At 39.2% G+C, this 12,407-nt stretch overlaps 1 protein-coding gene across 11 annotated transcripts in view; it reads left to right on the top strand.

The window, feature by feature from the left end:
• MTA3 (metastasis associated 1 family member 3) overlaps nt 1-12,407 on the top strand; it is a 213,421-nt gene that overhangs the window by 93,850 nt on the left and 107,164 nt on the right. For all 11 annotated transcript variants that reach the window (XR_010835568.1, XR_010835569.1, XR_010835570.1 and 8 more), the window contains exon 4: nt 8,900-9,026. Coding sequence is in view for 6 of the 11 variants with exons in the window: in XM_067007677.1 (XP_066863778.1) it covers nt 8,900-9,026 (127 nt within the window). In the remaining 5 variants the exon portion in view is untranslated. The remainder of the gene's footprint in view (nt 1-8,899; nt 9,027-12,407) is intronic.

Raw genomic sequence — 12,407 nt, 5'->3', positions numbered from 1 at the left:
TGCTTTGTGACCACCTAGAGGGGTGGGATAGGGAGGGTGGGAGGGAGGGTGACGCAAGAGGGAAGAGATATGGGAACATAGGTATATGTATAACTGATTCACTTTGTTGTAAAGGAGAAACTAACACACTATTGTAAAACAGTTATACTCAAATAAAGATGTTTAAATACTTAAAAAAAAAGAATTGCATTCCATGACTATGCTGAAATTTACCCATTGTTCTTTTGATTTTTTGCATTTTATTTGCCCCTCCCCTTTTAGCTTGTTCTCTTTTTGATATAATTCACATGCCATATATAACTTACCACTTTAAAAGGTGTACAATTCAGTGGTTTTTAGTGTATTCACAAATTTTTTTTTTTTTTTTTTTTTTTTTTTTTTTTTTTTTTTTTTTTTTTGTGATACGCGGGCCTCTCACTGTTGTGGCCTCTCCCGTTGCGGAGCACAGGCTCTGGACGCGCAGGCTCAGCGGCCGTGGCTCACGGGCCCAGCCGCTCTGCGGCATGTGGGATCTTCCCGGACTGGGGCACGAACCTGTGTCCCCTGCATCGGCAGGCGGATTCTCAACCACTGCACCACCAGGGAAGCCCTGTATTCACAAATTTATGCAACTGTAACTATTATTTGATTCCAGGACATTTTTATCACTCCAGAAAGAAACCCCGTACCCATTAGCAGTCCCTGTATTTCCCTCCACTAATCCTCTGGCAACCACCAAGCTACTTCATGTCTCTGTGGATTTGTCTATTCTGTATTTTTCATATAAATTGTATCTTATAATATGTGACCTTTTGTGTCTTTCACTTTTGTAATATTTCATTTGGTATGGGGTGGGCCAAAAAGTTCCTTTGTTCGAGCTAATACAACCTAATACAATGTCTCAGGTTTCATCCACGTTGTAGCATGAATCAGCACTTCATTCCTCTTTATGGCTAAATGATAAACATCCCATTGTATGGATATACTGTATTTTTTTATCCATTTATCAGACGTTTGGGTTGCTTCCACTTTTTGGCAGTTGTGAATAATGCTGTATAAACATTCATGCACAAGTTTTGTATTGACATGTTTTCTGTTCTCGTGGGTATATACCTAGGAATGGAATTGCTTGGTTGCATGGCAACTCTGTTCAGCAATTTGAGGAACTATTAAACTGTTTTACAATACAGCTGCACCATCTGACATTTCTATTGATAATGTACAAGGATTACAATTTCTCCACATTTTTGCTTGTTTTCTTTTTTTTTTTTGCGGTACAAGGGCCTCTCACTGTTGTGGCCTTTTCCATTGTGGACCACAGGCTCCGGACACGCAGGCTCAGTGGCCATGGCTCACGGGCCTAGCAGCTCCGCAGCATTTGGGATCTTCCCGGACCGGGGCACGAACCCGTTTCCCCTGTATCGGCAGGCGGACTCTCAACCACTGTGTCACCAGGGAAGCCCTTGTTATCTTTTTGATTATAGTCATTCTGGTCAATGTGAAATATCTCATGGTAGTTTTAAAATAATTAATTAATTAATTTTAAATTAAAAAAAATTTATTTCATTTATTTTTATTTTTGGCTGCGTTGGGTCTTTACTGCTGCCCGTGGGCTTTTTCTAGTTGTGGTGAGCAGGGGCTACTCTTCGTCACTGTGCGCGGGCTTCTCATTGCAGTGGCTTCTCTTCTTCCGGAGAACAGGTTCTAGGCATGTGGGCTTCAGTAGTTGGGGCACATGGGCTCTAGAGCACAGGCTCAGTAGTTGTGGTGCATGGGCTTTGTTACTCCGCAACATGTGGAATCTTCCCTCATCAGGGCTCGAACCTGTGTCCCCTGCGTTGGCAGGCAGATTCTTAACCACTGCGCCACCAGGGAAGTCCTCTCATGGTAATTTTGGTTTGCATTTCCTTAGTGACTAATGATGTGGAACATCTTTTCATGTACTAGTTGGCTCTTTGTATATCTTTTGGAGAAATGTATTCAGATCCTTTGCCAATTATTTAATTGGGTTGTCTTTTGTGTGTGAATGATTTTTTAAAAATTTATTTTAATTTGTTTTCGGCTGCGTTGGGTCTTTGTTGCTGCGTGCGGGCTTTCTCTAGTTGTGGCAAGCAGGGGCTACTCTTCCTTGTGGTGCACGGGCTTCTAACTGTGGTGGTTTCTCTTGTTGCAGAGCACGGGCTCTAGGTGCGCAGGCTTCAGTAGTTGCAGCACATGGGCTCAGTAGTTGTGGCTCATGGGCTCTAGAGCACAGACTCAGTAGTTGTGGCGCATGGGCTTAGTTGTTCCACGGCATGTGGAATCTTCCCAGACCAGGGCTCGAACCCGTGTCCCCTGCATTGGCAGGTGAATTCTTAACCACTGAGCTACCAAGGAAGCCCTGGGTTGTCTTTTTATTGTTAATAAGAGTTCTTTATATATTCTGGATACTAGAACCTTTTGAGTTACATGATTTGCAAACATTTTCTCCCATTCTGTGGGTTGTCTCTTTGCTTTCTTGAGAGCACCTTTTTAAGCACAAAAATTTTAATACTAATTCTAATTTACCTGTTTTTTCTTTGGTTGCTTGTGATTTATTTAGGGTGCCATAGTGAAGAAACTATTGCCTAGCCTAAGGTCATTAAGATTTACATTTGTGGGTTTTTTTTTTTTTTTTTTTTGCGGTACGCGGGCCTCTCACTGCTGTGGCCTCTCCTGTTGTGAAGCACAGGCTCCAGACGCGCAGGCTCAGTGGCCATGGCTCATGGGCCCAGCCGCTCCGCGGCATGTGGGATCTTCCCGGACTGGGGCACGAACCCGTGTCCCCTGCATCGGCAGGCGGACTCTCAACCACTGCGCCACCAGGGAAGCCCTACACTTGTGTTTCATTCTAAGTGTTTTATAAAAGTGTTAGATCTTACGTTTAGGTCTTTGATCCATTTTGAGTTAATTTTTTTTTTTTAATTTTTTTTTACATGATTTTATTTTATTTATTTATTTATTTTTATTTATTTATTTTTTTTAACATCTTTATTGGAGTATAATTGTTTTACAATAGTGTGTTAGTTTTTCCTTTACAACAAACTGAATCAGTTATACATATACATATGTTCCCATATCTCTTCCCTCTTGCATCACCCTCTCTCCCACCCTCCCTACCCCACCCCTCTAGGTGGTCACAATGATCTCCCTGTGCTATGCAGCAGCTTCCCACTAGCTATCTAATTTACATTTGATAGTGTGTATATGTCCCTGCCACTCTCTCACTTCGTCTCAGCCCACCCTTCCCCCTCCCCTTGAGTTAATTTTTGTATGTGGTGTGACGGTCCAGCTTTATTCATTGTATGTGGATGTCCAGTTGTTCTCAGCACCATTTGTAGAAAAGACTATTCACCCCCAGTGAATTGTCTTGGCATCCTTATCCAGAATCATTTAACATAAATGTATGGGCTTATTTCTGGACTCCCAGTTATATTTTAATTAATCTATGCCTATCCTTATGCCAGTACCACAGTCTTGGTTGTTGTAGCTTTGAAGAATGCTTTGAAATCTGGAAGTGTGAATACTCTTTTTTTTTTTTTTTTTTTTTTTTTAGTGTGAGTACTCTTAAATTTGTTCTTTTTCAAATTATTTTGGCTATTCTGGGTTGCTTACATGTCCATATGAATTTTAGGATTAGTTTGCTATTTTTTGTGAAAAAGACAGTTGGAATTTTGGTAGGGGTTGCATTGAATCTGTTGATCAATTTAGGCAGTACTGCCATCGTAACAATATTAAATCTTCCAATCTGTGAACATAGTTTTCCCATTTACTTAAGTCTTCTTTAATTTCTTTTTTTAAAAATTAAATTAAATTTTTTCTTTAATAGTAACCTTTTATTCATTCATTCATTTATTTATGGCTGTGTTGGGTCTTCGTTTCTGTGCGAGGGCTTTCTCTAGTTGCGGCAAGCGGGGGCCACTCTTCATTGCAGTGCGTGGGCCTCTTTACTGTCATGGCCTCTCTTGCTGCGGAGCACAGGCTCCAGACGTGCAGGCTCAGTAGTTGTGGCTCACGGGCCTATTTGCTCCGCGGCATGTGGGATCTTCCCAGACCAGGGCTCAAACCTGTGTCCCCTGCATTGGCAGGCGGATTCTTAACCACTGTGCCACCAGGGAAGACCCGTGATTTTTGATGATAGTTCTATTCTTTTAAATTTTTTATTGTCTAAATGCCAGTTTTTGCCATTGTGGTTGTTTAATGTTTTTAGGATGTTAATGGCATGGCAATCATTTCTTGTTCAGAAGCCAATAGAAATTTATACAAATATGTAAATGAAATTTAACTTGTAAATTTGAAACAGTGAGTTTCAGATGCTGTTGTGGTGATTTCTGTGTTTGGTTAGATTGAACTTGAGAGATTTTATTCCTTTTCACCCATTATCAAGAGATAGTACAAGAAAATAAGATTTGCTGTTGTTACCATTATTTTTAGAGCTTGTTGCTGTTTTAGCTCTATAGGGTACACGTTAGAATTCAGTTCGCTGTGTTTTATGGAAGAACAGTTTATCAAATCCTAATTAGGTAAAGAGTATAATTTTGTATGTGATATTTGCTGGTGCTAATAGTACCATTGCAGCAATAACTTCATTGATTTCCACTGGTGAGATGCTATTAGACTTTCAAGTAAATGGCTCTTTTAGTGCTTCATTTCTCTTTGAGTAGTTCATTATAAAGAACAATCAAAGAATTTTAATCACATTATTCCGTTTTGGAGCTAGGTGGTTCTTTTTCTAAATCAGTTTCTAATTTTTACAGGTTCATTTTCAATTCAGAGTTTTAAAAGTTTGAAGGTAGAGAAGATTTGATACTTAGCCTATTAATTGCCCTCATACAACTCAGAAGAACTACAACTAGGGGGTCACATATGATAAAATCTCTTGTGGTCCTGGGTCTGTATGTAAGAAATTTATAAGAAAGAATTGTGAGGAACAGAAATGTGTTGCTGTGTGTGTGTGTGTGTGTGTGTGATTTGTCACTGTCCAAAAATTAAGGCTCTGAGGCCTAACCTTGGGCTTTACTTCCTGCGTGAGTATCCAGTCACCCCCCGCCCCCCCGACTCTGAGTTCTCAATACTCCTGCTATTCCCATAGCTACACAGTCTCTTCTAGTCTGGTCCAGGTAAGGCTGCAGAGAATCTGTGAGCCTCTACAGGTATTATATTTTAAAAAATTTTATATCTAAAATTATTTAGAATTATATCTGTAAATGACATCTAGTAATTTTTTTCTTTAAAAAGAATATTGGGCTTCCCTGGTGGCGCAGTGGCTGAGAGTCTGCCTGCCGATGCAGGGGACACAGGTTCGTGCCCTGGTCCGGGAAGATCCCACATGCCGCGGAGCGGCTGGGCCCGTGAGCCATGGCCGCTGAGCCTGCGCGTCTGGAGCCTGTGCCCCGCAGTGGGAGAGGCCACAACAGTGAGAGGCCCACGTACGGAGGGGGGAAGAAAAAGAATATTAAATGCAACATTAAAAAAAAACTCAGGCAAAACTTTGTCTCCCCTTTCCATCGTTTTCTTCCAACCCTGTTTCCCAGAGGCAAACACTTTGAATTATTTCTTCTTAGTAGCAACTTTTTTGCTCACTGATTGCCTCCAGCACCTTGATTAGTGCCTGTTTTTGGTGCCTAATACAGTTGACCCTTGAGCAATGCAGGGGTTAGGGACACCAACCGCCTGCACAGTTGAAAATCTTCATAAAACTTTTGACTACCCCCAAAACTTAACTGATAGCCTACTGTTGACTGGAAGCCTTATGCTTAACATAAACAGTTGATTAACACATATTTTGTATGTCATACAGAATATATACTGTATTCTTAAAGTAAGCTAGAGAAAAGAAAATGTTAGGAAAATCACAAGGAAGAGAAAATACACTTACAGTACTATGCTGTATTTATTGATACCATAAGTTTGTTTTCTGATTATAAGATGAATCGTCTGTCAGTAACTACATCAGTATTGTCTGATGTAGATGGTATGTGTGTTACTGTAGATGTTATGTGTGTTACTAACACTAGACATCAAAAAGGAAAAAAATGTGAAAAAGAAGTTCATATTTATTTACAGGTATAGTGAGCCATGCTATAGTGATCTTCATTGATAATGAAGAATCAGCAATATGATTTTTTTAAAAATAAAATAAAATAAATAAATTTATTTATTTATTTATGGATGTGTTGGCTCTTTGTTGTTCCACGTGGGCGTTCTCTAGTTGCGGCGTATTAATAATACATATTAATAACTGGCGTATTCTACACTCTGTTGTGGTGCACGGGCTTCTCACTGCAGTGGCTTCTCTTGTTGCGGAGCACGGGCTCTAGGCGTGTGGGCTTCAGCAGTTGTGGCACGTGGGCTCAGTAGTTGTGGCTCACAGGCTCTAGAGCGCAGGCTCAGTAGTTGTGGCGCACGGTTTTAGTTGCTCTGTGGCACGTGGGATCTTCCCAGACCAGGGCTCTAACCTGTGTCCCCTCCATTGGCAGGTGGATTCTTTTTTTTTTTTTTTTTTTTTTGCGGTAAACGGGCCTCTCACTGTTGTGGCCTCTCCCGCGGCATGTGGGATCTTCCCGGACCGGGGCACGAACCCATGTCCCCTGCATCGGCAGGTGGATTCTCAACCACTGCGCCACCAGGGAAGCCCAGCAGGTGGATTCTCAACCACTGCGCCACCAGGGAAGCCCAGCAGGTGGATTCTTAACCACTGCGCCACCAAGGAAGCCCAGCAATATGATTCTTTATGGTAGCCTAGTGTAATTGATATGATTGCTTCACAGTAGCCTAACCTATACAATAATGAATGAATCGTTTAAAAAGTTTTATGGCATAGAGTATTACAGTTATATTCATAATACACTATTGGAAACGTTGATGCAATTAAAAAAATACTCACCTACCTGTGATAATATGCTGATAAGCAGTTTTTCCATTTACTAGTGAGAGAGGCAATATAATATAATGAATGGTAATGTAATTATTTGAAAGGAAAGTTATAAAACAGTAAGAACTAACATAGTAGTTTTTATTAAATATCATTCACCTTATGCCTATATAAGGATAGACTAGTATCCACATGTATTATGAATTCATGACATACCTTTTTTAAAATAAACATTTAAGTGAAAAATCCCTTTTAAAAAAAATTATTTTATTTATTTATTTGTGGCTGTGTTGGGTCTTTGTTGCTGCACATGGGCTTTCTCTAGTTGTGGCAAGCAGGGGCTAGTCTTCCTTGCGATGCGCGGGCTTCTCATTGTGGAGGCTTCTCTTGTTGCAGAGCATGGGCTGTAGGTGTGTGGGCTTCAGTAGTTGCTCACAGGCTGTAGAGCACAGGCTCAGTAGTTGTGGTGCACAGGCTTAGTTGCTCTGCGGCATGTGGGATCGTCCCGGAACAGAGATTGAACAGGCGGATTCTTAACCACTGTGCCACCAGGGACGTCCCAACATACCTTTTTCTTAATTTTTTTGATATTTCTAAGCTACATGCTTCATGGTTCATCTGTGAAGTGTTTTCCTTTCTTTCTTTCTTTTCTTTTCTTTTCTTTTCTACTTCCCTGACCAGAGTTTGAACCTGCGCCCCATCCATTGGAAGTGTGGAGTCTTAATTACTGGACTGGCAGGGAAGTCAGCATCTGTGAATTTTTTCAAATTGTGGCAAACTTCCAAAAAATTTTCCAATGTACTGTATTTATTGAAAAAATTCACATATAAGTGGACCCGTGCAGTTCAGACTCACATTGTTCAAGGGTGAACTGTAAATCTTGGTTGAATGAATGCAAAAATTTGTCCTTATTCTCTTTTCAGACTTGATAGTTGACTATGCAATTCTAGGTTGAATGTCATTTTTCCTCTTGGATGGCATTGCTGTGCCCTCTTAGTACACGGTGTTGCTGTGATTCCACTCGGATTCTGGTTTCTTTGCTTGTGCCTACGCTTCTTTCCTGTAAATGGTTGCAATCTTCTCATGCTGTCACTTAAAAAAAAAAAGTTAAGTATGACAGGAATTCAGTCGGGACACTCAGTCTCACTGGACACTTAGTAAGGGGAAATTTTCTTGAATCATCTCTTTGATGGGTCTTCCCTCATCCCCCCCCACCAAAACAAACAAAGAGGTAAAAGAATCTGTTTTCTCTATTGTTTCTTTCTGGAACTTTTGTTTGTGGGATGTTGGACTTCATGCATTCTTTAATATTTTAATCTTTTGGTTTTCAGTTATCTCTTTGTTTTAATTTCTAGGAGATTTCATTAGCATTATCCTCTAATCTTTCTATTAGTTTTTTATTTGTGTTATCAAATTTGAAATGTGTTATACTATTTGTTTCTGATTTTACTCTTTTTAACTGGAGTATTCGGGGATTAAGTTATTGTGTTATAGACTTTGAACCCCTTTCTCCTGCTTCTTTACTCTCACCCTACTTTCTTTCTCTTAATACTTGGTAGCTTCAAGGGATGTCAGTACACGCCCTGTGCCCACCTTCTCCGTGGCATCCCTCTCTGTATGCACATAGATTGTCACTTCCTTCTCTTGACTAAGTGTGTACTTTTCCTTTTTTTAAAATCTACTTTCCATCTTTTTTTATTGTTGTTGAAAATCTTTCTTCCATTGTTGCTTCATTTTTCTATTGTCACTGAAATGTTAATACATTTTCATTGATATTTTGGTGTAGTTTCATGGGGGAAGAGGAGATAGATGCATATGTTCCATCTGCCATCTTAAAATTGGCGTTCTTCCTTTGAGGCGTGGCTAACTTAATTTTATGGTTGTAATTCAAATGACAAGTTAAATGTGTACATTTAAAATCAATTCGTTTGAAAAAAATATTGAATGAAAGGCTGATTCAATCTATCTTAATAACCAAATAGGTAATGTACTTTGTAATAATGCATTCTTTGAATTTTATTTGTGTAGAAGAAATTGAGGAAGAATCTGAAACAACAATTGAGGCTGACTTGACCGATAAACAGAAACATCAGTTGAAACATAGGGAGCTCTTTTTGTCACGCCAATACGAATCTCTGCCTGCAACACATATCAGGTAAGAACTTTTTAGAAGTTGATCTGAAGCACTCAGTAATATTGTGACAATTGGGAAAAACAAACAAACAAACTAAAACAACCTTTTTGAAGCATTTTCCAAGCTCTCCCCTGCAATCTTGCTCAAATTAGTTCACTAAAGGCTTCATTATGTAATCTTATCTTGGAAATTTATAGTGTATATTAGCATTTTAAAGCCCTGCAGATGTTCTACAGTAAAGTAACCATGTTAGCTTTGTTTTAATCCAGACTTTTCCAATTTATTTAAGTATGTATTAGCATCTTGCAGAACAGTGTCCAGCAGATACCATTTTGGGAAATGCTGGTCTTCTCCAGATTCCCAGAAAATAATATAGCCGTTGGAGTCCAAGAACTAGAACCCAAGATCTAGTTCCCAGGCACTTGTCTCTTGACCTTGTAGGATACGAGGCTTTTGATTGATTTATTTATTTTTCAGGTCCTCTGGGATGAAAACTTTATATTCTTTATTACTCACTCACTTGCATCTGATCTGTGCAATGATGGGATGTAAAAGTGAAATCCAGTCCCTGGTTTGTAGTTTTGGGAGAATGGTGGTGGTCTTTTTGATCCGGTAGTGGTAAGATTTAAGTGTAGATACAATTGAGCTCTCTCTGAGTGCTGTCTGTAATAGGTGCATTTTGGAGGTATAACAAAACGTTTGAACTCAAAAACTTCAAAAGGAGTTGGCATTTACTCAGCCTTCGAGAGATTGGGGGGCATGTTTCAGGTAAAGGGAACAGGTAAGCATGGATGTGTCCAGGATGCAGTGTTTTTGTCCCCAAACGTTAAAGGAATTCCTTCAACTGTTGTTCACAATCTTTACTTCTTTTATTCAACTCTTCACTAGTTATTATTGTCTTAAAAACTCTTTATGTATGGAAATAAAACGTATTACTATTTATTTAAAAGAAAATTGGCCCCTCTTCTTTAGCCCTGAATGTCGGTATTGTATCTAAGTCTGTCTTTTTTGGGCTCAGACATGTTTGGAGACTTCCTGAAGCTCTGGTTTGGTCTTTGTAACACAAACACACATGCCCCGACTCCCCAGACCTTTGTGTATTCTTATACTTTTCTTTTCAGAAATGGACACAGAGATCTTCTAAGGCAGGAAGTGTATCACAAGATAGCAGAATCTCCTTTCTCCAAATCTTTTCAGAGATAACTGGATCCTCCTCAGTAGTTAACATCATATCATTGCTTTATTTAGGTTTTTTAGGGGACACTGTGTTTATTTTTTATTTATTTTTGTTTCAGAATTGCCTTTAGTAGTATAAAATTGAAAGTAAATGTCATTAGTAGGGAATTGGTTAAATGAATTATGATACAACAACTACAATAGAATATTAGATTTCTGTTGTTATAGAAAAATTATATTGTAGATTGATAACTAGAAAATAATCAAACTCAAGAATGTATGTAAAAATGGGGACACTGTGTTTAGATTGGCTAGAGTTAGTATGTTCTGTGTGACTTAGGTCCTGTGTTAGAAAAGATAATCAGGCCAGATAATGTGGAATAGTATTTAACCTAAAAATAGGGGTATTTCAAGAAATAGGGGGGCTTCCCTGGTGGTGCGGTGCTTGAGAGTCCACCTGCCGATGCAGGGGACGCGGGTTCGTGCCCCGGTCCGGGAAGATCCCACATGCCGTGGAGCGGCTAGGCCCATGAGCCATGGCTGCTGAGCCTGTGCGTCCGGAGCCTGTGCTCTGCAACGGGAGAGGCCACAACAGTGAGAGGCCCGTGTACTGAAAAAAAAAAAAAAAAAAAAAAGAAATAGGAAAGTAAATTAATTTTTGCTCAAAGAGATGAAACATGCAAACATATTTTGTAATTGTTTTAAAGATATAGGTAACTAATAAATGCTGAAGAGCCATATGCATTTATCATTTAATTGGAAGAAGCTAGAATATAAAGATTCATTTTAAGCTCAAGAAGTTATGTGGCCAGTCATAAGACTCTTGCCAGAACAAGAATCTGACAAATGGTTTTAAAAATGTATCCAAAACACGCAAGTATATTTTAAATTTACCCTCCTGATAGCTTGGAATCTGTTTATAAGTAATGTTGGTTTCCTTTAACAGATTGCTTGGAATGGAAAAACTAGTGAAGTATTTTTCATGTTTCATAAGGACTGAGAGAGTATATTGAAGTGTAATTATCAAGACACCCCTTTGTTGAACATAGAAATTACGTAGAATATACGATCATTCAGTCACGTTGAACACATTTCCTGAGTCTATTCTCAATTAGGGAGCTTGCTAACTGCTTGATAAATAAGACAAGGTTCCCCAGCTTGTAAACTTAAGGAGTTTACCTGGTGGCAATTCTTTTGAATTATGAGGAAGAGATGTAGACGTTTGAAGCGTTTGTTTTTAAAAGTTTTTTGTTCTCCAAGTTGAGAGGGAGTAGTGTGGAGCCATATTTTCTCATTTATGGCTCTCATTTTCAAACAGCTGAATGGATTTAGGGGCAGTCTCCAGCCAAAGCACAAAGCTGTGCTAAGCAGCCCTTATGCTGATGTAGAACAAGTGCACGTTGGAGTGATCTTGACATTTTGCTAACGTTGAAGTCATGCCTTATTTATCTGTGCTTTAACAGGAGAAAATTACTGAAGTCCCATTGTTCTTTGGCAGCAGAGAGGGGTAATTTGATGAATACTGGCTTTTTATTCTTAGGGGCATTATCAAGTGCCCAGAATTTCCTTGGTGTTGTATGGAACAGGGGAGAAAACCTGACTGAGGCATTCCTGAGGTCCTTTGTAGTTTATGAGCTATAATACTAACTAGGTGCTACAAGCTTCCCAAAGTGGCAGGGAGGCAACTCTTCTTCCGATTTCATTGGAAGAGAATGAATAGGACCAGGACTTTTCTGGGTAGAGTTAGTGATTCACCTCTTGTTGAGGATTTGTTTGTATCTATCTTGTTAGGATAGATAGGATTTGAACATGAGAATTCCTTTGGAACATTTCTTGGGGTGAAGGGGAGAGACAGCATGCTTCTTGCACAATGCCTTAGGTCATTAATAATAGATAATATGCTGCATGGGATATAAAGAACTATAAAATTTATTGTTATGCCAGCTGCTAGATCTGTCACTGTGTGTGTGTGTGTGTGTGTGTGTGTGTGTGTGTGTGTGTGTGTGTGTGTGTGTGTGTAGAATACTGTGTTCAGTTATATAGAGCCCATGTTTATTGAAGTTGTTTTTTAAAAGTTCTAACATTTATTGAACCTTTATGATAGGTGTTATTTCAGTTGCTTTACATGTATTTTATTTGATCTTCCCAATGACTTTGTAATGTAGGTCCTGTTATTATCCTCATTTTACAGATTAGGAAACTGAAACACAAAAAGGTTAAATAACT

This window comes from Kogia breviceps, chromosome 11, assembly GCF_026419965.1.
Source record: "Kogia breviceps isolate mKogBre1 chromosome 11, mKogBre1 haplotype 1, whole genome shotgun sequence".
NCBI lineage: Eukaryota > Metazoa > Chordata > Mammalia > Artiodactyla > Physeteridae > Kogia > Kogia breviceps.
This window is presented reverse-complemented; position numbering and strand designations above follow the sequence as displayed.